The sequence below is a fragment of the Podarcis gaigeae genome, assembly GCF_964106915.1.
Source record: "Podarcis gaigeae genome assembly, chromosome: 2".
NCBI classification, from domain to species: Eukaryota; Metazoa; Chordata; class Lepidosauria; order Squamata; family Lacertidae; genus Podarcis; species Podarcis gaigeae.
This window is the reverse complement of record NC_139679.1, coordinates 31,079,425-31,105,550: the sequence shown is the minus strand read 5'-3', so window position 1 is coordinate 31,105,550 and position 26,126 is coordinate 31,079,425. Positions and strand designations below refer to the sequence as shown.

Genomic DNA, 26,126 nt, shown 5'->3' with positions numbered 1-26,126 from the left:
TGCAACTATATTTGGAATACTGTGCACAGTTCTGGCCCTGTTGATCCAAAAGCAATACAGTGGAACCTCGATTTTTTCACGTAATCTGTTCCGGAAGTCTGTTCGACTTCCGAAACTTTCGAAAACTGAGGATCAAAGAGCAGCTGGCAAATCTAATTGGGGAAAAAATGAGAAACACTCCTTGGAAGCCATTCCGAGGCATGTTACCTATAGGCATTTGCTGGGCCACAGCAAGAAAAGGATGTTGTACTAGATGGGCCATTGTCCTGATCCAGTAGGCTCTTCTTGTGTTCTTATGGTGTATGTAATACTTAGTAGGCATCCTAATACTTTATGTTGGATGGAGTGGAAATGTAAGCTTTATGAATACTAAAATCATGATGGGAGATGTCAATTGATTGGTGGGTGCTTTATGATGGGTATTTAACCCTGCTGCGTGAAACTGATGGAAGCTATTTCCTTCCCCTTGCAGATACTCAGTTGTTAACGAAATCAACAAAACAGATCAGGGTGAAACCTCTGTGTTTGTGTTCTTCATCACTAAACTGTCACGAGGTGAAGAAGGAAGTTCCTATGTAGGATTTCAAGGAGGTAGAACTATTTGTGTTCAGAGATTTAGAATAATTACTGGAGTGCATTGTTTATTATTAATCGCCATCATATAATATGCTAACAGTGGACTTGTGCTGAGTTATGATGGACATCTAGCCTTAATTTCCCAAGGAGCTCAGGGCTTTGGAACAGGCTGGATGACTGCTAGTCAGGTGGTGTAAGTCTCAGTCCAAAAGCGACTGAGCTCTGCTGAGAGTGCATGAGACTTGCCATGTGGCGGTGGCAACTGCAAACAAACCTTCCTTCTTTGCCACCATTGCCTTGTTAAACCACCCAGCAAATGATGAACAGCTAACCACTCTTAGGAGTGCTGTAATGGATTTACAAAGCACGTTGTGAATAAAAGGTACCACAGATAGGGCAGGTCCTGTAGAGGTGCACAGAGAAACATCAGATTGAGATTTGTGGGATCAGTTTCAGTTACTGCAGCTTGACAATGTAAAGAGGTCCGACAACCAAGAAATGCTCTTGTTTTCTGTTGCTAGGGTTGTGGCAGTCTGTGCATATTGATGACTTGAGGAAATCCAAGGATATTATCTCTGATGTAACTGCCCTGAGAAATGTCACCATCAGCCAGCTCTTTTCTGCAGAGCCTCCTGAAAGTAAGAATGTAAATAAATGCATGTTGAGAGACAGTACACAAGTGAGAAAACATCGAGGCATGTCTGTATGTCTTGTGTTTTATATATGTATGCAGCATCAAAATTTGATAGAATAATTTGAGCTTTCAATGTTGAACAAAGGACTACACCAGCCCCCACCAACCCTACCAATGATCAGGGATGGTGGAGTTGTAGTCCAGCAATAACTGGACAGTGTTATATTGACTATTCTTGCCCTAAGTTTATCAGCAGGCAACTTTCATCCCTGTATGACACCTTCTTTGTTGTTGCAGCTGTGATAATGGAGGGAATGGAAGAAAAGGAAGATGAGATGGGGGTGGAGAGGTCAACAACATCTGAAACCCAAAAACTGACTGTAAATTTAGATCCAATGTGTTTAATTCTATCCCTTGTTTCTTTGGGGTTAGATGGGGTGACCCAAGTCTTGGACACCACCATTCTTCTACGGAGCTGTGTACAAAGAGCTGTGGGCATGCTAAGGGATCAAAACGAGGATGGCAGCCGCAGTACTAAGAGAATTGAAATCCTCCTTAGCCTTCTGTCTCAGGAAGATGACGTAAAAGGTATGAAGGACTAGAAGCACTTGGAAGTGGAACATATTTTATAGGAATGTGCAGGCCCCCTCCTCAATCCGATTTGGGTTGGGTCCCAGTTTGGGCCAGATTGATCTGTTCCACAGATCCGGATCACAATTTGTAATTTTGGATCTCCCTGTCCCACTGGATGGACTTTCAGAGCTGATGTGTGGGGAAGCGACTTTAGCTGCTGCTCTAGCCCACACACCAGCTGTTAGACAGGAGGCCTCAGCAAAGCCCCTCTGCACCTCAGGCTTGTGAGGAGACACCAGAGCCCAAAGAGGATATCTTCTTTGGGCTTGGGGGAGGGTCTCCTTGTGAGCCAGGAGGACTCCAGTAGGGCTTCGTTGAACCACTCAGCTGGGGGGGAGAGGGAAGCCTCCTGCCCCCCAACTGAGTAAACTCTGGTGCCTCTCAGGTTCATGCAAGGTGGGGGGTGGGCTTAATGCAACCAACTGACCCTCATTGCGGAGTAGTTTAAAGAAGTCTCCTTCCCCACCTTTGGCTTCTGTGAGTATAATAATTTCCAGCTGTATAATAATCTCTGGATGGAGATATATCGATATATCGCCCAGGCCTACTCTCCAGGGTGCTCCCAATATATGTGATTTCAGTTACATGCACAGAGGCCTGGAACATAACCCCCATGTAAATAGGGAATTGTCTGTATATTTTGTATAATTTGTTCATTTGTAGGTTTTTTAAAAAGTATTTTAAAACTGTAAATTACCTTGTGTGCCTTCACAGAATGATGGGATATAAATGCAATAAATAAATATATTTATGTCCTAAATAGATTTTTCATATTTTATAATAGAATATTGATAAATGTAACTGATTAACTATATAGCCGTTCCTGCAGCTCTATAAATTATAATTTCATAGGGAACATTTATAACAGAAGAAGGGGGAAGCTAAAATTAATTTGCACTGTGCAGAGCTGTTGCTGTTTAACTTATGGTTAAACTTGAAATTTAACCATAAGTAGTGCCAGTTGGCAAATTTTATGCTGTCTTTCCCCTCAGCCTCCTTCCTGAAGATAACAAAGACTCGTCTGTTAAGCCTTTTGGGGAAGCAAGAAGAAAATGTTTACACCATGAAAGAGTGGGTACGCCGAGAGGCATCAAACCTCAATGCCCTCCAAGAAGCAGGAACTTTCAGGTATACACAGAAGTTAAATCACTACACTTTTTCCAGCTCTAAAAAAGATAAGTCATTATCGAGGAAGCTCTTTGTACATACATGTTTAGGATATTTTAAGTGTACATGCAGGGGGTGCTGATTTTACTTGCAACTATATCAAGTGCTGCTTCAGAGGGGTCCCCTGATCTCTGGGTGTGTTTGCAGGAGCATAAAAAGCTGAGTTATTCTTTAGATCTCAGCTGTTCAGTACATTGCAGTGAGTGTAACTGGGTACAATACTGAAATCAAAAGCGTTCACTGGAAGCTATGTTAATATTTGGCTGTCTTTCAAAGGATTTGATTCCATTTTTGCTGGTACCATTAATCCTGGAAGTAAAATATGTATTTACTGTTGTCAGGGAACTGCCATCGGAAGAACAGGTGGTAGAAAGGCTGCAGGAGAATAGGAGAGACTCTGCAGCAGAAGAGGGAACCAGTAGGGGGAGAGCAGGAGCTCAAAGGGAAAGGGAGTCGGAGGGGAGGCTCTGGGATACTTCCAGTGAGAACAGTGAGGAGGTAACAAGACCCCCTTTAGCAACCCCCACCCCTCGCCGGAAGCTGTCACGCAGAGAGTCCAGGAGGCGCATGTCCGTCAAACAGCTTTTATGTTGGAGTAAGTTCCGTAGACGCCCACTGTCGGATTCTACCAGCGACTGACGGAGTCATGCTTTGGGGGGCTCCGTTAGAGACTTAGGTTGGCTGACCAGCCAAAACCCAGAGGGATCAAGCTTTACGCACAAGCAGCTCATTATCCCATCACAGCAATCCGACAGTCTTTGAAAGCAGCTTGTGCAAGCAGAGGGCATCATGAGCGAACCAGCCGGAACCGGAGGAGCAGGAGCTGGAGCTGGAGCGGGTCCAAGCCTGGAAGAAAGGTACAGGGCGTTGGAGGTCCAGCTCACGCTGCAAACGGCGAGGCTCGAGGAGAGGAGGGCTCAAGATGCGGATAAGGGGAAAACCACCCCACTTGCCAGAAAGGTGCCTGGATTGGTGCAGAAATTTGGGGGGGATCCCAGGAACTATCAAGCCTTTAGAACAGAGATGCAATATGCTCTCAATCTACTGTTTGATGACTTCCCCGATGAGAACTCTAGAGTGGCGTACGTTATTGGCCATCTAGAGGGAGGGGCGAAGGACTGGATTAGAGCCCTGATGGCAGCCAACAATGAAATCTTAAAGGACACGAGGAAGTTTTTCCGCGCCATGGACCTGATGTTTTCCAGCGAGATTGAGCAGGGAGTGGTGCGCAGGCAGTTAATGGCGTGTAAACAGGGGAGCCGATCTGTACGTGAGTACTGGACTGAGTTCACCATGTTGATACATAGACTGGGGTGGGACCTAGCGAGTGAACCTATTCAAATGCTGTTTGAAGAAGGGCTCTCTCCGGCAGTGAAAGATGAACTTTCCCGGGCGCCTAGGGCGGAGTCTATGGATCATCTGACTAAATCTGTGCTGTCCATAGGAGCGCGCCAGGAGGCAAGAGCTTTGGAAAAGCGGGAAGGAAAGGGGGAACGTTGGAAGGACTTCCGCATTCTAGAGATTCCGGAGCAGCCTTTCCCGCCAGCAGAGCCGATGGAACTTGGAACAGCGCGCGCGCGCGCAGTTTCAAACACCAGTGAAGGGCGGAGGAAGGAGGGAAAGAGTGCCAAGAAATGTTATCTCTGCCAACAGCCAGGTCACTTTGCCAGAGTGTGTCCGCAAAGGAAGGAATGGCAAGGGATGGCGGGAACTGTTGGGGGGAAGGAGGAAGAAGAAATCAAGGAGCAAGTAAAAGCCAACGCCTGGCTGCCAACATCAGGGCACAGCAGCCAGGCAAAGGAGTAGTGAATGTGCCCACGCCGGAACCTCCAAGACCAGCGCTTGTGATAGAGGTGTTGCTGGAACTGTCAAACGGACACCCACTAAAGATAAAAGCGCTATTGGATTCAGGCAGCTCCTGTAATTTCATGAGTAAGGAGTTTGCAGCTGAACACCAGATACAGACTATCCCATTAAGTAAGCCTTTGCAGGTTACCACGATTGATGGGAGGGAACTGTTGGGAGGAGAAGTGAGCCAACAGACTGTGCCAATGATAATGAGGGTGGCAAGACACACAGAACTGATAGCGTTTAACGTAGCCACCTTGGGAGGAGCTCCTATTATTTTGGGGATGAGCTGGCTGGCACTACATGATCCGCTAGTAGGCTGGCATCAGAGGGTGGTTTCCTTTGGATCAGCACATTGCCTAGAACACTGCAAGGAGGGAGAGGCTCAGGCAGGGGCCAGGGCCACTCTAGCAGGGATGGAAGCGATGGACAAGGGGAGGGTGCCACGACAATACGCTGACCTGATTGACGTATTCAGCGAAAAGGAAGCAGATAAACTGCCCCCGCACAGACCCTTTGACTGTCAAATTACCTTACTCCCAGGAGCACAATTGCCAGTGGGCAAGCTGTATGCGATGTCAGACAGTGAGATGCAGGAGTTAAGGGAGTTCATTGGCAAGAATCTCAAGCGAGGTTTTATCAGAGAGTCACGAGCGGTGGGGGGCAGCCCAGTGTTCTTTGTGGACAAAAAAAACACGGGTAAACCCAGGCTTGTGTGTGATTTCAGGGCCCTAAATGCAGTGTCAGAACCAGTGACTTTCCCTATGCCTAGAATTGATGACATTCTGACACGGGTGAGAAAAGGGAAATTTTTTTACCAAGCTGGACCTTAGGGGGGCATATAACTTGATACGTGTGAGAAAGGGGGATGAGTGGAAGACCACTATGTTCACCCCCTTGGGGCTTTTGAGTACCTGGTTATGCCTTTCGGATTACAAGGGGGCTCAGCCTGTTTTCAATCATTCATGAATCACGTCCTGGGGCCATTGCTCTACAAGAACTGCGCAGCGTTCTTAGATGACGTCCTGGTGTACTCTGAAAATGAGCAGCATGTGCGAGATGTAAGAGAGGTACTGAGCAAACTGCGAGAAAACCGGCTGTGGGTGAAACTGGAGAAGTGTCAGTTTCATACCAGGGAGGTGGAATTCCTGGGGTACCGGTTGTCTGACAAGGGATTGGCCATGGATCCCAGCAAGGTTCAAGCGGTACTGGAATGGAAAACACCAAAGACCAAGAAGGACGTGCAAAGGTTCCTGGGCTTTGGAAACTTCTATAGGAAGTTCATCAAAAACTTTGCCCATTTAACAGCGCCCATCACGGATTGTCTTAGCAGCAAGAAGAAATTTGTTTGGACGGAAGAAGCGCAGCGGGCGTTCGAACGCTTAAAGCAGGTGTTTGCGTCGGAAGAGCAACTTTTGCACGTGGATCTACAACAACCAATGAGAGTGGAGACTGACGCGTCAGACCGAGCGGTGGGGGCCGTGCTTCTCCAGCCGGGAAAAGATACGTCTGAATGGAGACCGTGTGCATTCTTCTCGCGGAAGTTGAACAAATCCGAGAGGAACTACACAGTATACGACCGAGAACTGCTCACCATTCATGAAGCATTCCGGAAATGGCAGCACTTGCTGATTGGGGCGCAGCACAAGGTTCAAGTCAGAACTGATCACAAAAATCTGGAATACTGGAGAACAGCCCGAGTGCTGAACCAGAGACAAGTGAGATGGGCCCAGGAGTTCTCCAAATTCCACTTTGAAATTCGTTACGTGCCAGGCTCCGAGAACGTAAGGGCGGACGCTCTTTCTAGGAAACCTGAGTACTTAGAGGGGGAGGGAGCGCCTGAGGAAAGGCATGTAATCCCTGAGGACCGCTGGGTGTGTGGGGCGGCTTTGGTGGGGCAGAGGGAATTGATAGCGAGAACTGAGAACGATGAATACGCCCAAGAGAAACTAAGAGAACTCAGGAGGACAGAGGAGAACACAGGGGGGTTTGAAGAAAAGAACGGGGCGTTGTATTACAAAGGGGCACTGTACATACCCGATGGAGAACTGAGGGGCAGAGTACTAAAGCAGTTGCACGACAGCCCCACAGCGGGGCACTTCGGGCAGCACAAGACCATGTGGTTGGTTACCAGGGAGTTTTGGTGAGGGAGGACGTACGGGAATATGTCAGGGGGTGCGACAGGTGCCAGCGAGCGAAAGGGGAGAGGCTGGCACCGGCGGGGCTATTAGAACCCTTACCCACACCAGAACGGCCATGGGAGGCAGTATCCATAGATTTTATGACGGACCTGCCAAAATCCAAAGGCAAGACAACGGTCATGGTGGTGGTAGATCTATTAACTAAGATGTGTCATTTTATAGCCTGTTCACATGCGGTCACAGCGGAGGAAACCGCCAAGTTGTTTGTAGAGCATATTTTCAGGTTGCATGGTGCCCCCTTGAGGGTGGTCAGCGACAGAGGGAAACAGTTTACTTCCAGGTTCTGGAGGAAACTCATGAGCTTACTGCACGTGGAAATCAATTTTTCAACTGCCCGGCACCCAGAAACAAATGGGCAAGCGGAGAGGGCAAACGGGATTTTACAACAATACCTGAGGTGTTATGTTCAGGACAGAGAAAATGATTGGGTAGATAAGTTACCTCTGGCAGAATTTGCCTACAACAACGTAGAGAATGTGTCCACAGGGATGAGTCCCTTTCTGGCAAATTATGGGTGTCATCCCCGGGCTTTTCCAGGAGAGGGAGGGGAGAGGTGGAGCGTGCCGGCGGCAGAACATTTTGTTGAAGAGATGGAAGCGATCCACCGTCAGCTCCAACTCAACTTAGAGAAAGCCAAGGAAGAATATAAGAAGCAAGCAGACAGAAATAGGAGGGAAGGTGAAACTATAAGGGTGGGAAACCGGGTGTGGCTATCCACCCAAGGACTACCGTTCAAGGGAGGGAGTAAGAAATTGAGACCCAAAAGATTGGGACCCTTTGAGGTCATACAGCAGGTCAACCCAGTAGCATTCAAACTCAGATTGCCCAGTCACATGAAATTGCACCCAGTATTTCACAGGTCATTACTGTCGCCGTACCGAGAAGGACGTGAGTGGGGGGAACGTGAGAGGGAGGTCACCCAAACGCCCGTGATAGAAGAGAGAGAACGCAACATGAACGTGGCAGGAATCATTGATTCCAGGTGGAAGGGGAATCAGGTGGAATATTTGGTAGAATGGGAGGGGGAAGTAGAGTCAGAAAACACATGGGTACCAGCAGAGGCAGTCAATGACGAGATTTTAATAGAAACGTTTCATAGGCGTTTCCCAAGGAAACCGCAGCCCGTGGCACGATTTAAAAGGGAACATTTCGGGACCACCGATGAGGAAGGGGAGTTTGAAGGGTTCCCAGAGTCAGGGGTGGATGAGGAAGCAGACTCCAACGAAGAAGAGGAAGACGGGGCAAGAGACGGTAAGCCGTGGCAAGAAGTGTTTGAATCCACGGACGACGAGGAGAGTTCCTTCAGGGGCTTTCCATCCTCACCGCCAGTGGGAGAGGAGGCGGGAGGGGGTGAAGGGGGCCCTGGGAGGGAGGTGGATGTCAGGGAACTGCCATCGGATGAACAGGTGGTAGAAAGGCTCCAGGAGAATAGGAGAGACTCTGCAGCAGAAGAGGGAACCAGTAGGGGGAGAGCAGGAGCTCAAAGGGAAAGGGAGTCGGAGGGGAGGCTCTGGGATACTTCCAGTGAGAACAGTGAGGAGGTAACAAGACCCCCTTTAGCAACCCCCACCCCTCGCCGGAAGCTGTCACGCAGAGAGTCCAGGAGGCGCATGTCCGTCAAACAGCTTTTATGTTGGAGTAAGTTCCGTAGACGCCCACTGTCGGATTCTACCAGCGACTGACGGAGTCATGTTTTGGGGGGCTCCGTTAGAGACTTAGGTTGGCTGACCAGCCAAAACCCGCAGGGATCAAGCTTTACGCACAAGCAGCTCATTATCCCATCACAACTGTGCTTCAAGATAAAAGCACAAATAAACATAAACAACAACAAAAATACCTCCCCCCAACCAAACACATTTAAAAGGCTGTAGAATGTTAATCAGCCAAAGGCCTGATTGAAGAGAAACATTTTTGCTAGGTGCCTGAAAACATATAATGAAAATGCCAGATGAACGTCCCTAGGGAGAGCATTCCACAAGCACTTTTCTCCATAACATTCTCCCTTGAGATATTCAATCAGAATGTTCCTGAAGGAGTGTATGCCTTTCTTAATATTGGGTATTGCCTTTTTGTTTCCTTTACCTTCTTGACACTTGCAGAGACACCCTGTGGAAGCGGGTCCAGAGTGTGGTGACTCCATTTATGGCCTATATTGTGTCTGTATTAGACAGTGACTGCAACCTGGACCTATTGGTTAGACCAACAACAGAAAAGTGTGTGAAAGCTCTGTGGCTATTCATCTTCAATGATCTCAAGCTGCTGGACATCCCTTACATTATGGGCCAGAACAAGTAAGTGGCATAAAGAAAGCCTGAATGGTTGCCAATGAATTCATGGCTTGCAAAAATGTGAATGGTGAATGTGATTTTGATTCCATGTGAGGGACTTATCTTGAAAGCTGTTTATTCAGTTAGCCAAAACAAAAACAAAAAACAAAAAAAACCCACGTGTCAGTTGTATGCCATGATGTTTTGGCAGCACATTTCTCAGTGGGCATGACTTACAAGCCAGATCTAGCTGCTGTTTTCCTCTCCTTAAAGGAATAATGTTGTGGTTATCAAATGCTTTTTTGAGAGCTCAAAACTCAAGGATTGGTAAACATAACTTTCTTTTTTCTAAGTGCTGAAACAAAACATTGAGCTTCCTGCAGTGGTGTAGCGTGGGGGGTGCAGGGGGGGCCGGCCACACCGGGCACAACATCTGGGGGTTAGGGAAATCCATGGGTTAGGGGGCGCAAATCCATGGGTTAGGGGGCGCAAATAACTTGCCTTGCCCCGGGTGCTGATAACCCATGCTACGCCACTGGCTTCCTGCTTAGTAATGGGATATCTCTAGCTTGCTAACTTAATTTACCTGTGTCTTGCCCAGTTCCCAAACTGAGTCTATTCTGGTGCAGAGCTACTTTAAGAAATCAACAGGGGCTGGCAATGAAATGCCCTTCAGCTGGAAGATAAAAGATTATTTGGAAGATCTTTGGGTTCAAGCTCAATACATCCCTGGTAATGAAGGTGAGAATCCAGAGGGAACACACAGAGAATTACCAGTAGGAGGGATCCCGGATTGGCTTGTGTCTCTCCTCATGTGTAGATGAGCTTTCTACACATGCATCTATAACCTGGGAAAACTCTCTCTGACAAACATTTGTGAGGGGAGTATGGGGATGGTGTGAGAGAATGGCAGTATGTGAGGCTAGCCTTTACAACTCTGTGGACTCCCTCAACACTTTCATTCCTTGAGGGGTTATTTGTCCCCTCCCATATGGAAATAGCCAGAAGCAGCTTGTTATGGCTTGAGGGGTCTTGCTAAAAATAATTTGGAGTACTGGTGACTACTAAAAACATTGCTAAAATGAGACACAGTTCTGCCTTCTGCTCAAATCTTTGTCCAAACTTGGCATGCCAGGTTTTATATTAAAATAGATAGTTTAAAAATTCTAGGAGATTTAGCAGGGAATCTTGACCAGCCACTGTAAACAACAAAGCAGTCTCCAGTATTATGGGATATTGATAAGAAAATTATACAGCAACATGCTTTAATAAAGTAGCACTGGTGAGATGCTATAGTAATTAAAATTCTCATATAACTTAAATATTCCCATTCTACTGTTGTCCTACAGACAGATTTGTAAGCGTCTTTCAGAAGAAATCACTGGGGCAATATATTGCTGATCTCCCTGAGGAAGAGAGGGAGCACCTTTTTCACTGTTACGTCAGAGACTTCATCCTCCTGACAATGGGCGTTACTTCTCATAAGGAGCTAAAGGTAAGTACCGCAACACGAGACATCAAGATGCTTAGAACAGTGTGTGTGCCAGTTGTAATGCCCAGGAGTTGTGTGCTGTAGTGTTTGACTGAAACACATACTTCAGCAGCATATGGGTGGCATTTGATTATCACGAAGGTAGATGAATATCACACAGATATGGAATGTGATGGTGATTGCACACATTTGTTTTATCTGAATGAAGAAAATTCCAGACTGCTTGAAAGCTCATGTTATTAGATCTCAACAAGTAGGATTTTGATCCCACTTCCCTGTCCTAGCTGTTTCATGTTCAGTATTCTCTCACTGCATTAGCTCGGGCATCTTGAGGTGTAGCTACTTAAATACGCCTGCACATATAACCTCCTGTCCTGGATTTATCCCTTAGGATGACTTAAAAACGTGATTTTGACTTCCAACCCTTGGGGGTGTTTCTTTGGGTTGAAATCATTACAACACTAGAGGGGTTTCTTCCCCTTCACTTTCATTTTACAGTAGCATGGCAAGTAGATCAATGCACAAAATATCCCCTCCTACTTTATTTTGACTCTACCTTCAATCTACTGGAAAATTCCCTACGGTAGAGGTTTCTGACAAGTTGTTTCCCCAGTCAGGTGGTTCTTGGAATGACAGCAGCCTAAGCAAGGCATTTGCATCTAAAGAGGTTTAATGTCTGTCTTCTGTGTTCAGATGAGTTCACCAAAAATTAAACTCTGAAATGTGTTTTCAGGTAAACTATCTCCAAAGTGTACACACCCAACTACTGTAAACAAAAGTAAGAAAAAGTCCTGCAGATACCTATGGAGTGAGATACATTTTACCCCAGTAATACAGCATTTGTGATTGGAACAGTTATCCTAAATGTGTTATAATTCTAACGATAAAAGTCTCACCCACATAGGAATCTGTAGATATTACTGCACAAGATTTGCTTCCAGTGACATTGTTTTTCAATTTCTAGTTGCTGCAGACAGCTCTCTTATCATGTATGGAAGAAATGAAAGCGGCTTCTTCCAATGCAGAAGAGAGGGCGCTGCCCCTCCCTTTTATCCATCTTTGTTACCGTCAGTTTACGAGTCGTCTGCAAAACCTTTCCAGGATTCTTGCTGTGTACCCTGATGTGTCCAATGCTCTCACTGAACATGTCAAGAAAGGAGACAGCTTCTTACATCATCAAATGGTAGGAATCATATTGGGTGGGTGGTAATATTTTAGTCCTACTAGAAAAGGTGTGTTTTTAAAATGTTAGGGAAAAGGATAATATCTTTTAAAGGCGATTGCTAAAAGTCACACAAGGCTTTAACATTGATGTGTCTTATTTGTTCTTTGATGCTCTGATAATTAGTCTCTTGTGTAAATATATACAATCAGCACAAACCACAGTCTCCTTACAAGTGCAGGAATTAGATTGATCTGTGATAAGGAAAGCTTACAAATGAAGTAGGATTCCAATGAAAATTCCTTACTAAACAAGGTGTAAAAAAATTTATGTAAATTTAGCAAGTGAGGAATAAAATGCACATCTTAAAAAAAAGAGTAAAGGAATGTGTCTGTTCTGTTTTGCCAAAAACCAAAAAAAAACCCACCACACCCCATAGCAGAAAACAAAGTAGAAATGTTTTCACCTTTTCTATTGATATAATCAGAAGGGAAGTCAGCTATGAACATTGTGGCTAATACAGAAGAGTCATGATCTGCTTATTGAGTTAGGAATGTGGATAGTCATAGTTCGGCTTGAGAGCAGGTTCTCACATTTTCCAGATTGGCAGTTGAATTATTTATTCTGATTAATGAAAGGAGAAGAGTCATAACTTGATTTCTCACACCCATTTAAAAAAAATGAAATAAATGTTACTATTATTTATTGTCCATGTCTGTATTAAAGCCCTGTTCATGCCTGATTGCTTAGGTTCTGGATGTGCTTGCTGCAATTGCTTGCACTGAGATGTTAGAAGAAAAACTGTTGAACTGCAGATCTCAAACGTGGCTGCAGCAGGTGAAGAAGCTTCAAATCCCAATTGAACTTGTGTGTACAGCAAACTACATTCAAAGCAATGGGAGCCGATGTGACCAGCTGCTCCAGGAACTCAGGTAGGTCACATGGACCAAAGTGGAGGTAGAGGAAACACTGGAGAGTTGGACTCAGGTGCCATCACCAAAGACAGGCTGCCATCTGTGTTGAGGCAAACAGACTCAGCCATCCCATCCCCTGTAGCTGTGTATACAGTGGTACCTCTGGATACAAATGGGATCCGTTCTGGATCCCTGTTTGCATCCTGAAGTGAATGTAACCCGCACCTACGCGGGTTGCAATTCGGCGCATGCACATGAAGTCATTTTGACCATCTGTGCATACGCAAGCGGCGAAACCTGGAAGTAATGCGTTCTGTTACTTCTGGGTCGCCGCGGAGCACAACCCAAAAGCGTTCAACCTGAAGCATATTTAACCCGAGGTATGACTGTACTTGGGGGACGCAGGTGGCTCTGTGGGTTAAAGCCTCAGCGCCTAGGACTTGCCGATCGAAAGGTTGGCGGTTCGAATCCCTGCGGCGGGGTGCGCTCCCGCTGCTCGGTCCCAGCACCTGCCAACCTAGCAGTTCGAAAGCACCTCCGGGTGCAAGTAGATAAATAGGGACCACTTACCAGCGGGAAGGTAAACGGCGTTTCCGTGTGCGGCTCTGGCTCGCCAGAGCAGCGATGTCACGCTGGCCACATGACCCGGAAGTGTCTCCGGACAGCGCTGGCCCCTGGCCTCTTGAGTGAGATGGGCGCACAACCCCAGAGTCTGTCAAGGTACCTTTACCTTTACCTTTATGACTGTACTTGCAAACACAATCTTCTTGCTTGGAATGAGCAACATGTGAATGTTCTTGTTTTTACTATGTATTTCATGTTTTTATCATGTATTTTTATGCTGTGAACCACCCTGAGATCTTCAGATGAAGGGCGGCATAAAAAGTTAATAAATAAATAATAATAAACTCCCCGCAAAACAAAAAGTTTATTTGGATTTTACTAGAGGACCTTAAATTAAGTTGACATGGATTTCTGAGGCAGGAAGATGTTTGGGAATGTTAGAGGACAGGACATGCAGAGAAATATTTTATTCAACATTCTGTGTCATCTTTCTACTCTGTTTTTTTAGCTAAATATGAGATGCTAGATATGTTACAGGTGACTGGAAAGAGATCTTTGTTTTCTCTTAGGCCAAGTACAGTGGTACCTTGGTTCTCAAACTTAATCTGTTCCGGAAGTCTGTTCCAAAACCAAAGCATTCCAAAACCAAGGCGCACTTTCCCATGGAAAGTAATGCAAAATGGATTAATCCGTTCCAGACTTTTAAAAACAACCCCTAAAACAGCAATTTAACGTGAATTTTACTATCTAACAAAACCATTTCTGGGTTAGGGTTAGGGTAAGGATTAGAATTAGGGTCAGGGTCAGGATCAGTGTTGTTTTCTTGTGATTTTGATTCATTTCTGGTTGGTTTGCTGGGGAGCGCCTGGCTGCCTTCAGGTGGTGCAGGGGCTCTCAGATGCAGCTTCCGTGCTGCCTCCACCTTCCCCAACCCCAGCAACTATTCAGCCTGGCTGCCTTCAAGTGGTGCAGGGCCCCCCAACCTGTTGCTACTTGCACAAGAGCAGGAGCTGGATCGGGGCTGCTCAGCTGGGGAGGTGCAGGCTCCATCACACTTTCCATTGAGGGGTTCATGGCTTTATTCCCCTCAAGGGAGAAGTTTAAAGGAGCCCCCACCTCAGTATCAGAGCCCCTGCACCACCTGAAGGCAGTGGGGCTGAATAGTTGCTGGGGTCAGAGAAAGTGGAGGCAGCCTGGAAGCTGCATCTGAGAGCCCCTGCACCACCTGAAGGCAGCCAGGTGCTCCCCAACTGAGCTGCCCAATACCACTCTTACTTGTCTGCAAGCAGGAGCCGGGTGGGGATCTCTCAGCTGGGAAGGGAGGCTTTGCTCTGCCTATCAGAGCAGCCCTGCTCCCACTCCTACTTGCTGCAAGCAAGAGCAGGCTGGGTGGTGGTGGTGGCGGCAACATCCCTTACCTGCTCACTTGCCACCCGGCCCAGCCTTCCCTCACTCAGCGCCGGGACTGCTGGAGGAGTGGGTGGTTGTTGTGGTGGCGGCTGCCTGCTCACTTGCAGTGCCACTTGAGTGTGGCACTCAAAATGGAATTTATACTCAGAACGGATCATGTTTGGCTTCAAAAAAAAGTTTGAAAATTGGAAAATTCATTTCCGGGTTTGAAGTATTCAGGTTCCAAGTAGTTCAAGAACTAAGCTGTTTGAAAACTGAGGTACCACTGTATAGACCATTAATTCCCAGTATTAAACCAACAATTTGGGAGATTACTGGCCAAAGCCTTTTGCTTTCTTTCCTTATAAACTCTTGATACAAGATCTTCTTTAAGGAGTTCTAATGGGTAGAACTATGTGAGATTGCCAGTAACCTTGATTAATATTCAAGTTTATGTTTTGATTTCCTGTGCCTCATTTGGTTTTTATGCCTCCTTTGCCAGAAAGCCTTTCCTGATATACTAAATGATTATTACATTGGCCTGCCTCTCTACTCAATAAATCTCACTCACAATCTGTAGATTCCACCTGTTTCAATAGCAGAATTTATTTCCTGTTGAATGGTAGGTGAATTGTAATTCCATCTCATCCACCTGCAATTTCTATCCAGGCTCCATCTTCCTCAAAAATGGTGACACATTTTCTCAAGTTGCTGTTTTTGCGCAAACATTCTTCTGAAGAGCTCGGCAGGTTGTCTAATTCTGGATTTCCTCCTCAACACAGGAACCAATGGAATAGGATTTTCTCACTGTCCCTCTTCGTGGAACATGTGCTCCTTGGAGTAGAAATGGAGATTCCAGAGGTGAAGAACCTGGTAAAAAAGTTCATCTCACGCCTTGGAGAAGTAAGAATTCTATTCTCACTTGGTGCAAAGCATCTCTTTATTGTACTAAGGAAGTAAGCAACATCCTTTTTATTTTATTTTTTTAACACAGAGCATCAACATCATCAATAATTCAAGAAGGCAAATAACATATAACATGAGAATTGTTGTATCAAAACCAGTATTAAAAGCATTCGACACAAAGACTATAACAGAGCAGTGTTATTGTAGTTACTGTGGTGATAAGTGTTTAGAACCGAGTGGAACAGGATAGTTTTATCTGTATGTTCCTATACTTTTAAACTTCACTTTTGGAATGTGATACTATTGCTTTTGTTCTTTTTAGTGTTTTCAAGGAGATTCAGACATTAAAACTCACAACACATTCTGTAAAGTCATGAATATCCTATGTCTGTGCAAGGAGGATGCCAGTTCAGTGTTTTGCAGGTAATGCCTTTGGGATGAGCCCATTCCATTTTATGAGAGTGCCTTTTCAGTTCCCCTTGGATCCTGGAATTGGGGGCAGGCTATGTAATCCTGCACTCATTAGGATTAGGAAGGGGAGAGAAATGCCACTACCAAGCCCAAATGACCTCACTAGTGCAAATTATCAGGCATCCCTGCAAGCAGTGGTTCAAGTCCCTTCATGCTCACATGCATTCTTGGAACATAGTGCACAAACGGAAGAAATGAGAGTCCTCTTAACACAGTAGTCACATAGCTCCCTGTGCAGGGCTTACAGATCTGCTGTGAGGGAGTGGCTCACCAAACAGGGCAGAGTACATGGGAGAAGGGGTAATATGGCCCCATGCACCTTTTGCATGCCTAGCAAAAAACAACAACAGTCATGACAGAGGTAAAAGAGCAGGAGTAGTTTCTTAATTGCTCAGCCACAGCAACAGACAGGTGTTGCGTATGTTGTGAGGCATTTGCCTTTTGCTCCCACCCCCAGCTTCAGTGCCCACGCATGGATGCCAAAAGGGCAGGGACTGCAGGAGGAGCCACTGGCGGAGGAACAGGGGTGCGGGGGGAGTGCACCGGCCCCAGCGGCACGATCCCGGTGGTGTGCCATTGCGGCTGCTCCTCCCCCCCTGCGCTGGGTGCCACACCCCCACAGGCGGTGCATTACGCCCCCGGGACGCACACCACCCACCTGGGACGTGTGCCAGCCATGCCCCCGCCTTCTCTCCAACCCACCCACCCTGCCAGAGCTTGAACCTCTGCTGCTGGGAGGAGCTTTAGACAGATGGAACACCATACATTTTATATTTAAGAGTACAACCCCATGATTGTTTGTATGTTTTGGAACATCGGGGACGCAGGTGGCACTGTGGGTTAAAGCCTCAGCGCCTAGGGCTTGCCGATCGAAAGGTCGGCAGTTCGAATCCCTGCGGCGGGGTGCGCTCCCGCTGCTCGGTCCCAGCGCCTGCCAACCTAGCAGTTCGAAAGCACCCTCGGGTGCAAGTAGATAAATAGGGACCGCTTACCAGCGGGAAGGTAAACGGCGTTTCCGTGTGCGGCTCTGGCTCGCCAGAGCAGCGATGTCACACTGGCCACGTGACCCGGAAGTGTCTCTGGACAGCGCTGGCCCCTGGCCTCTTGAGTGAGATGGGCGCACAACCCCAGAGTCTGTCAAGACTGGCCCGTACGGGCAGGGGTACCTTTACCTTTACCTTTACTTTTGGAACATGCTGTATAGATTGCATGGACCAACCCACCCTTTTGGCTCATTCTTCCCCTTGGCTACTAACATCACACACACCCCATACACACATCTTGCTATTTTGCCCAGAAAGCCGGTTCTACCTAGTAGCATTCCTGCAGATCTCCCATTCCTCACTTCCACTTCCTTCCTTCCCACCCTTCTGTAACTGCCTCAGACATGTCAGCAGCAGCACCCATCCCTCTTGTGTGCCTTGAGACCTGCCAACTCATAGTCAAAGGAGCACTTGGTGTGCAGGCATCTTGGGTAGGACGCCAGTAACTGCAAAATATGTAGGCACTTATGATGACTCAAGAACAGCAATGGAACAGTCAAAGAATTTCATGTAGCTCCTAAGCCTGTTTCCTTGTTGCTGACGTGGGCAGTGAGCTACAATTAAATATACATTAAACCCAGATACATGTTTGTGTTATATTCACAGTTATGGTTTGAGGCCATGTCCAATTTGTTTGGAAGATCCTAGGGAGCCAGTCCACCTTCCTTGTGATCATGTGTATTGTCGTCATTGCATAAAACAACGGCTGGTACCAGGAGAGATGCGCTGTCCATTTTGCAATGTTGAACTACCAGATGACTTTTCTCCCAAAGTATCTGAGGAGATCCGGTAATGCCTTATTGATTGATTGATTGATTGATTGATTGGATTGATTGCATTTATATCCCACAGCAGTTGGTAGTTCTGGTGATAATTTCAGCTTCTGGCCCTTAATTTCTGAGGATTCAATCATTCCCCCTATTATCAATGTTTGTTGGAGCAGGGATGATCTTTGGGTAGCTAAAATGGCATAATTCACACACAAGGTGAAATTTACAGGTTCGGGGGAACCCCAAGGTTTGCAAAAGTACATAAAACCTTTAGAAAAATGCCTTAAGGAGCAACCCTTCAAAACATAGCAATGTGTAATGAAATTGTGTATCCTGCAAGAAGGCATGGCTAGTTGGATTGACCCCTAAACTGGACCTTATTTGTAGGTCCAGCTTATAACACTCTGTTGGCCATGCATTTTTTAGCATTGCCCACAAACTGTGTGATGCAAGTTCTGCAGTCGATTAGATAAGTAATTCTCCCCAATTCTCTTCCACCACCACAGTGTTGCCATTGAAAAAATGACCCAGTTCCGCAAGTGTTGCAACAGTTTTTTCATAGAGCTGGTTTCTACTATGTGCTTCAAAGACAATGAGCCCCCAGAAAAAGCTGTGATCCAAGAGCTGCTGAACCTCCTGTTTGTTCACAAGTCACCTTTGAAAGGTATGTTCATGTGCTCCCAGCAATTTGCCCTACTCTGAACGTATTGACTTCTTCATGTCTCTGTACCATGTTTCATTATTTTTTTAGGTTCGAACAGTGTGTACACAAAAACTCTATCCCCCTTTAATGATGTGGTGGATAAAACCCCTGTAATCCGTTCTGTGGTGCTAAAGTTGCTTCTAAAATACAGGTAAGGAACTTTTATCTGGGACGTGCAAGTTGGGGGCTATATACCCTGCTTCTCCTTCAGTGTTCACCCCATTGATACCTGCTCTGATTTCCTTGATGTCTTAGTGGTCCTCATATGAGTTCAGCTATTGCTTTTCTGAAACTCTGAAGGCTCTCCCCCTTAGCCCTGTTGTACAACTTCATCTGAATGCATACTTCTGACAGTGGAGATCTCCTTTCATTTTTAGATTAGAGAAGCATGTGCCTTGTTCATTAATAAGGGGAGGTTTCTCTTTTTCTATAGTTTCAATGATGTGAAAGTTCATGTTCAAAAATATTTATTAGAAGCAGAATCAATATGCAACCTAGACAAAGAAGACAAGACAGCACTGTACGCGCTGTTTGCCAGCTGCCTTGAGGTAAGTATATTTTCCCCATAACTTTTCAAGGTACCTCCAGATGTTTTGAACTCCCATCAGCCTCAGTCAGCATGACCCAATTGTCAGGGACAAAGGCAGTTGTCTGAAAGTTTTCAGATTGAGGAAGGTTTCTGTAAGACCTGTGCTGTGCTCCCTGTATACTTTCAGTTTCTTTTTGCTTTGCCAAAGTCTCAGGTTGTGTGGGTTTTTAGAAACAGAGATGCAGCATCTATAAGGTCAGCTCTGCCTGTATACATGTACAGGAGAGCAACTGATTAGACTAGATTTTTTTGGCTATCTGGTCTAATAAATTGCAGTGGTCCATTGTCTTCTGTGGAAAAATGAGAAGCAACTACAGTAAGAAAAACAAGTGAACAGGCTGCTGTGCCTCATTGTGACCAAGTGAGTTCTGCTTGAGGAATATTTGGAAATATGTGGCATGCTTCTTAGTACTTAAGGCTCATGTAGCCCTTTCCCCCACTTAAGTGAAACTTGAATAAAGAACAATTAGGAAAACCTTCCCTGCCTAATTAACCATACTGCTTAAAGAAGGGTAAAAGCAAAGCCTCTGAAAGGGAAGCCATTCCTTAGAGCCTTCAATATGGGCATGACAACATCAAATAATTATGTCCTCCCAACCAAGATTTCAAATGCCTCTGCAAGTTCTGCCTTCTGAAGTGGATGACTAGGGTCTCTTAAGATTTTCCCTACAATACTAAGCGTTATGTACAGAAGTTCTCACCCTGGGCCAGCAGGGGGATACTGTAGATAGTTTTCACTCAGGTTAGCGTTGAATCAGAACCAACAGCAACTGGGTTTTCTGCAGATTGCTGTTTGTTCAGATTTAGTGCCAAAGAGCTGGTTTTCCATGGCAAGGCAAAGGCAGAACCTCTTGGATTTGTGCCTACAAAGCATGGGACAAACAGAAAACTGTTTGGACCTGTACATTTTAGGCATGGGACAAGGGGAAATGTGGAAAAGCCCTGAGCACTTTATTTTCTAGCAGTGTCAATGCACACAGTAATAAGAAATGCTTCGTTCAATAGATTTAACAAAGATTGGTATGGTGAGCAATAACTAGAAAACATGTTTCATTTTTCAGGATTCTATGTATGAGAAATTGGGAGCCTCCTCAGAGAAAAGCAAGGCAAACTGCCTGAGAGAAGATGGACACTTCCTAACAAACTACATAAAGCAAAGCAGGAGCAGCCATGAAACCTCTCAAGAAGTCACCATTGAGTACTTGCAGGGAGTGGCTCACATCCGCCTGTGTATGGATAGGGCTGCACAGCTGCTCTTTGAACTTTATGGAACTTCAGGCAAGTGGGATTCTGTTAAACCGGAATAAAATATGTACAAAATAACTGGTGTATGAAAGAGTTCCTGCCGCTAGATGAATTACAGGATGGGTTTATCCTTTATGACCATATTTAACGGGGGGGGGGGGGGGAATACTGGTTCTGTGCTTCTGTAGTTGTCTTTTTCCTATCAGTAGATTTGTGCTCTCTTTTGCATGCAAAGCTTTGTATGATATTTGTTATTCTCAGTGCTTCTGAAAGTGTTGGGTCAAGGTAAAGGACCCCTGGACAGTTGAGTGGGGTGCGGCGTTCTCCGCTTTCAGGCCAAGGGAGCCACCGTTTTTCTGCAGACAGCTTTCTGGGTCATGTAGCCAGCATGACTAAACCACTTCTGGCACAACGGAGCACCGTGATGGAAGCCAGAGCACACAGAAACATGTTGGGTATTAATAGCTTAGCATAATTCGGAAGCATTTTCCTTTCTCCTTTCTCTCTCCAGCTAGTAGTCAAGAAACAAAGAAGCAACACTACCTGCAAAAAGTGAAGCAGTTCTGCAATCAGATTCAAAATGACTGGTACCGAGTTTACCTTATCCGCACACTTACTAAACAACATGGGATGGAGTTCACACAGAGACTTGCTAATGAATCCGAGTTTAACTGGATATTTCCAGCAGAAATAATGCAACAGGTAGTACAGCTCTATCTTGAGCACTTACCATCTTATTAATTCTTGGGGAGTAGTTTGGATAAAGTAGAAATGGTCAAGTGGTGTGTATGTTAAGGGGGATTTATTTTTCTAAACGAATGTGTTTTGCTTAGGCTGAGAATGTGATGACTTGCCCAGAGAGGGTAGTGATTAAATGGAATCAAGGTATGACAAGGGCATCTTTCAGAATCCTGCTTTGTACCAAAGAGTTCATACTGAATGACCCATGGATTCTATCATAGTGATATGATATTCATACAATTTGCTTTGATGTTTGCATATTTCTTATCTGTGGTTTATTAGGGTTTTTACACATTGCTATAATAGAACAGCAGAGTCCTTTTCCCTCCTCTCAGCTTTCTTCCACCCCCCAACCTCATGCCCTCTTTTATTTTTTTTAAGCAACAGTGTTTTCATGTCTAATATTCAGTTGTATCACATGCTATACAGTGTTTAGGCTTTAAACAATTGACTTTATGTGCCCTTGCCTCAGAAATCTCAGTCCAGTCAGATTGATCAGTTCCTGGTACATGGCAAGAACTATAAAGTGGTGCGTGATGCTTTGGGAAAAGCAGTGATAGAATGCCAGGCAGATGGCATTGCAGCAGCCTTGAAGGTACAGCTATTTAATTCTGGCAAAAACAGCTCTTCCATATTGACCTAAAGAGGACTGTCTCTGATTTTGTAGCATTTAGGATTTCATGTGCTTCTGGTGATTTTCCATTCCTTCCTTCTAGATCTGGGCTGTATTAAAGTGGTTTTCGTACTTATCTTTAAATTGTCCCAAGCTGTATTCTGATACTCTCTCCTAGGGCTTATCAGATTGCAAACCTTTATTGCATTGACTGGAATGTTAAGGCTAGCAAATAGGATCTGAGCTTCAGTGTATTGCATGTCATATTAGAAACATTGACTCTACTATAAAATCATTATTAGTGACTGATTTTCTTCACAGTGCCATTTCATAGTGTGCTTTTATTTATTTTGTTCCATATTGGGGTGGGGCTACCTACAGGGAGAAATCTGGCAAACTGAAATATGTTTGCTTTAGCTGATAGGACCTTACTGACTACCAAATTGGAAGTTTCAGGAAACCTTTTACAAAAGGTGTGCCTTTTGTTTCCTTTTTGGCTACACATATATATTCTATAGATATATTTGGACCGGTGCACTTTTAAAAATATTTGTGATCTGGTACTTTTTTGTTTTCTCCAGTGCCCAGCAGTAATATCCATGACTGCTGCTAGCTAAAGGTGTAAGTTTTACTCTTGGTAATCTCTCTTTCTTGCCCTCTTCTCCTCTCCACATTCTGATTTCAGGAAAGTAATAGCTCCAAGTCTTCCCAGGCTGTTCATTTTCTCTTGGCTGTCTTCAGAGAGTTCACATCTCTGTATGGATGCAAGGAGACAAGTCTTCATCCGAAGCAGAAGGTAAATGTATTTGCCTTGGTGCCAGTTTGCATATTGCCTGGTGCACAACTGCTGCTTCCTTAGGAGAGAGGAAGATTTAGGATATCAATTATAGAACTGAGCAAAGGCTGTCATTTTCCCCAACTTTCATTTGAAAATCCATTGAAGTGAGTCTAGTTGACAAATCTCACCTTATATTTTGAAAAAACAATTTCCTTCTTATTTCAGCAACGTGATGTTATCAGGGAGTTCATCCAGAGCTCCAGCGTTCTTCCTTCTCCAGAGCTGGAGAGATTTGCAGAATCTCTGATGGATAACCAACCCCCCTCACTGGCACTGAGCCCCCAAGATTCCAGCCACAAGAGGGTAGTGATTGAAATGGCAATTCACACTGCTGCTGTCTTGCTGTCTGGCCAGAATCGAATCCTTGAACCTCTAAGGAATCTGGCATTCTCACCTCATACCATGCAGGTAAAGAAGTGAATCTTCCATTTTCCTTTGCAATTCCCATCAATTCCTGCACTCATTACTTCTTTACTTGCATTTCCCATTGTGTTATTTTGGAGGAACTGATGGTATGCAATGAGGTAACATTTCTAGATACCCTAAATGAGTGTGCCTTAGAACAGTTGGCCATGAATCTTGAGCGGCGTCCTGGACCTGATGCAAGATGTAGGTGTTGTGGGAGATTGACCATAGGCCTATTAAACTAAGCATGCATATAAATGGCCAATAGCCAAGATGAGCCAGCGCGGTCACATTTGATTTCAAAAGAGGAAATTTCACCCAAATGAGGAGATTGGCTAAAAAAAAAAAGAGGCTGAAAGGCAAAGTGATTTTAACTCACTCCAAAATGCTTGGGAGTTAGAAGCTCAACTGGAGTATATACTGCATATCAGAAAAGGTACTATAAGGTAAGGTAAAAAGGTAAAGGACCCCTGGACAGTTAGGTCCAGTCGAATTCGATTATGAGGTGCAGTGCTCATCTCCACTTTTCAGGCCAAGGGGGTCAGCATTTGTCTGCAGACAGCTTTTCCAGGTCATTTGGCCAGGATGACTAAACCGTTTCTGGCACACGGAATACCATGACGAGTGTTGGCAGGAGCTGGGACAGGAGCTCACCCCATCACGCAGAGTCAAACTGCCAATGTTATCAGCGTGAATAACGAGCAAATAAGCAATTAAGAGGCAAGAAGCTGTCTTTTTTTAAAAAAAAAAAAAGGAAGGCTTGTTCAAATGAAGAGAACAAAAAGGAACACAAACAACTGGCAAAAGAAAGTGCAAACAAGCAGACAGTAAAGGATGCTAAAAGAATTAAAGGAGCACATTGATAAAAACATTAAGATTGCATTCATGTGGCAGTTTATTCTACTTTCACAATGTTTCCCTAACTGATAATTTCCACATTATATTTAAGTTTGCAAATTACATAAAAGCCACTTCTGGAATACAGTTTGTTGTCTCCCTTGTCCTGTTTAAAAAAGCATTAGATAAATTCATAGAGGACAAATCCATCAACAGCTACTAGCCATTTCTGTGGTTTACCGCCACTGTCAGATACAGTGTTCCTTTTAACAGCTGCTGCTGGGAATCTCAGGTTGGCAGAGTGCAGCTGTTCTTATGTCCAGTTTGCAGACTTCCCACAGACATCTTTTTGGTCGCTGTAAGAACAGGATGCTGGACTAGATGGAGAACTGGCCTGATCTTAAGTACCGGTACTTATGTTTCTATTGGTGGCCAGTATGTTTTAGTGGTAGCCAACATTGGTTAGAGATGAGGAGAGGTGCATTTCAGCAACATGTGGAGGACACAACATTGGCTACTCCTGTTGTAGTATCTCAAATGTGTCCTACTTGGTTACTTGAGCAAATGAGTGAGCTGTTAACAAGTCCTCAACAAGAATCAATTTGGTCATAGTCATAAGAAAATATTCCATTGTATGTTGTAGTAATATCGCTTTGATTCACCCTCTCTCTGCAGAAAGCTTTTCTTCCAACAATGCCTGAAGACATATTTGCTCAAGTCAGGGAGTGTCTGAAAAAAGCAGCTGAAAAAGAGTCTCTAAACAAAAGATTAACCTGGTGTAGTAAGTATCATGTTCAGCCTTGGGAGTGAGCTAGAGAGAGCTATTTTTCCAGAGGTGATTTCCAGAAAGTGAAAATTAAGGAACATGGAATTTGCTGCTTCCAGACATCATATTCTTTAGTCAAATTATATTGTACTAGCCCATCTATCTTATAAATAACATATCATTCCATACTATGGAAGGGATTGGGGAGTCAAGTTCAGAGGGATGGAAGAACCAACCAACCAACCAACCAGCAAATGCATTTCAAGTACTGTAATATATTTTGATTACTTGCCTCAGACTACATAATGTACAATTGTGTTATGAGCAATTATAAATACATTGGGTTTTATATACCAAGCCAATAGGCTCTTTACTTGTAATGCCATCCTAGGTTTCAGCTTTAGCTGCTATCTGCATGGATATATAAAATATGAGAGAAAAGTGAGAGGGGATACGTCAGCTAGGTTTCGGGTTTTTTAGCAAATGTCCTCAGGCAGTGTAAATAATAAAATGGAGGAAGAGAAGGAGGGAGTGGGAACTATCTGTAAATTGGGGTATGGTTTTAAGTTATCCAACAACACATGGAGGGTAAGGGAAGACTGCCAGAGTGTAGCTTAGAGTGGCTCTGTGTTCCATTCACTGTACCATTATGCTGACTCTACTTTCCCCTCCCTCCTCAAATTAGTATGTCGAAACGGCCACCCCTGCGTTGTTGGAGAGGTAAGAGCTTTCACCAATTATGTCCTCGATCAAGTTTATCTCCTTAACTGCCATTTGTGCTGTATTTTGTCTGTATTCGTTTTCTCTTTGCATTATAACCTGCTTTAAGACTTCCTTGTAGGCAAACTAAATCTGGGAGTTTTCACAGTTGCTTACACACTTGGAGAAGGGGAGACATATCTTGACCATGGGTCAGTTGGACATCATGGTAAGGTAAAGGGTAAAGGTACCCCTGCCCGTACGGGCCAGTCGTGTCCGACTCTGGGGTTGCGCGCCCATCTCGCTTAAGAGGCTGGGAGCAAGTGCTGTCCGAAGACACTTCCGGGTCACGTGGCCAGCGTGACAAGCTGCATCTGGCGAGCCAGCGCAGCACACGGAAATGCTGTTTACCTTCCCGCTAGTAAGCGGTCCCTATTTATCTACTTGCACCTGAGGGTGCTTTCGAACTGCTAGGTTGGCAGGCGCTGGGACCGAGCAACGGGAGTGCACCCTGCCGCGGGGATTCGAACCGCCGACCTGACGATCGGCAAGTCCTGGGCGCGGAGGTTTTACCCACAGCGCCACCCGCGTCCCCTTCATGGTACCCACTTCATGGTAAGCAGAGCCAAATAGGTTGAGCTACTTTGGTTGTA

The 26,126-nt window shown here is 45.1% G+C and overlaps 1 protein-coding gene across 1 annotated transcript in view; it reads left to right on the top strand.

The window, feature by feature from the left end:
• LOC310839081 (E3 ubiquitin-protein ligase RNF213-like) overlaps window positions 1-26,126 on the top strand; it is a 94,875-nt gene that overhangs the window by 57,019 nt on the left and 11,730 nt on the right. The window contains exons 30-51 of the mRNA XM_083727296.1: window positions 473-591; window positions 1,098-1,214; window positions 1,643-1,798; window positions 2,836-2,971; window positions 9,159-9,350; window positions 9,928-10,067; window positions 10,676-10,821; window positions 11,783-12,001; window positions 12,731-12,912; window positions 15,630-15,750; window positions 16,076-16,176; window positions 17,874-18,056; window positions 18,544-18,701; window positions 18,789-18,891; window positions 19,174-19,288; window positions 20,391-20,611; window positions 21,090-21,276; window positions 21,788-21,910; window positions 22,614-22,724; window positions 22,932-23,174; window positions 24,684-24,789; window positions 25,460-25,494. Of these exons, the coding sequence (XP_083583422.1) occupies window positions 473-591; window positions 1,098-1,214; window positions 1,643-1,798; window positions 2,836-2,971; window positions 9,159-9,350; window positions 9,928-10,067; window positions 10,676-10,821; window positions 11,783-12,001; window positions 12,731-12,912; window positions 15,630-15,750; window positions 16,076-16,176; window positions 17,874-18,056; window positions 18,544-18,701; window positions 18,789-18,891; window positions 19,174-19,288; window positions 20,391-20,611; window positions 21,090-21,276; window positions 21,788-21,910; window positions 22,614-22,724; window positions 22,932-23,174; window positions 24,684-24,789; window positions 25,460-25,494 (3,214 nt within the window). The remainder of the gene's footprint in view (window positions 1-472; window positions 592-1,097; window positions 1,215-1,642; window positions 1,799-2,835; window positions 2,972-9,158; window positions 9,351-9,927; window positions 10,068-10,675; window positions 10,822-11,782; window positions 12,002-12,730; window positions 12,913-15,629; window positions 15,751-16,075; window positions 16,177-17,873; window positions 18,057-18,543; window positions 18,702-18,788; window positions 18,892-19,173; window positions 19,289-20,390; window positions 20,612-21,089; window positions 21,277-21,787; window positions 21,911-22,613; window positions 22,725-22,931; window positions 23,175-24,683; window positions 24,790-25,459; window positions 25,495-26,126) is intronic.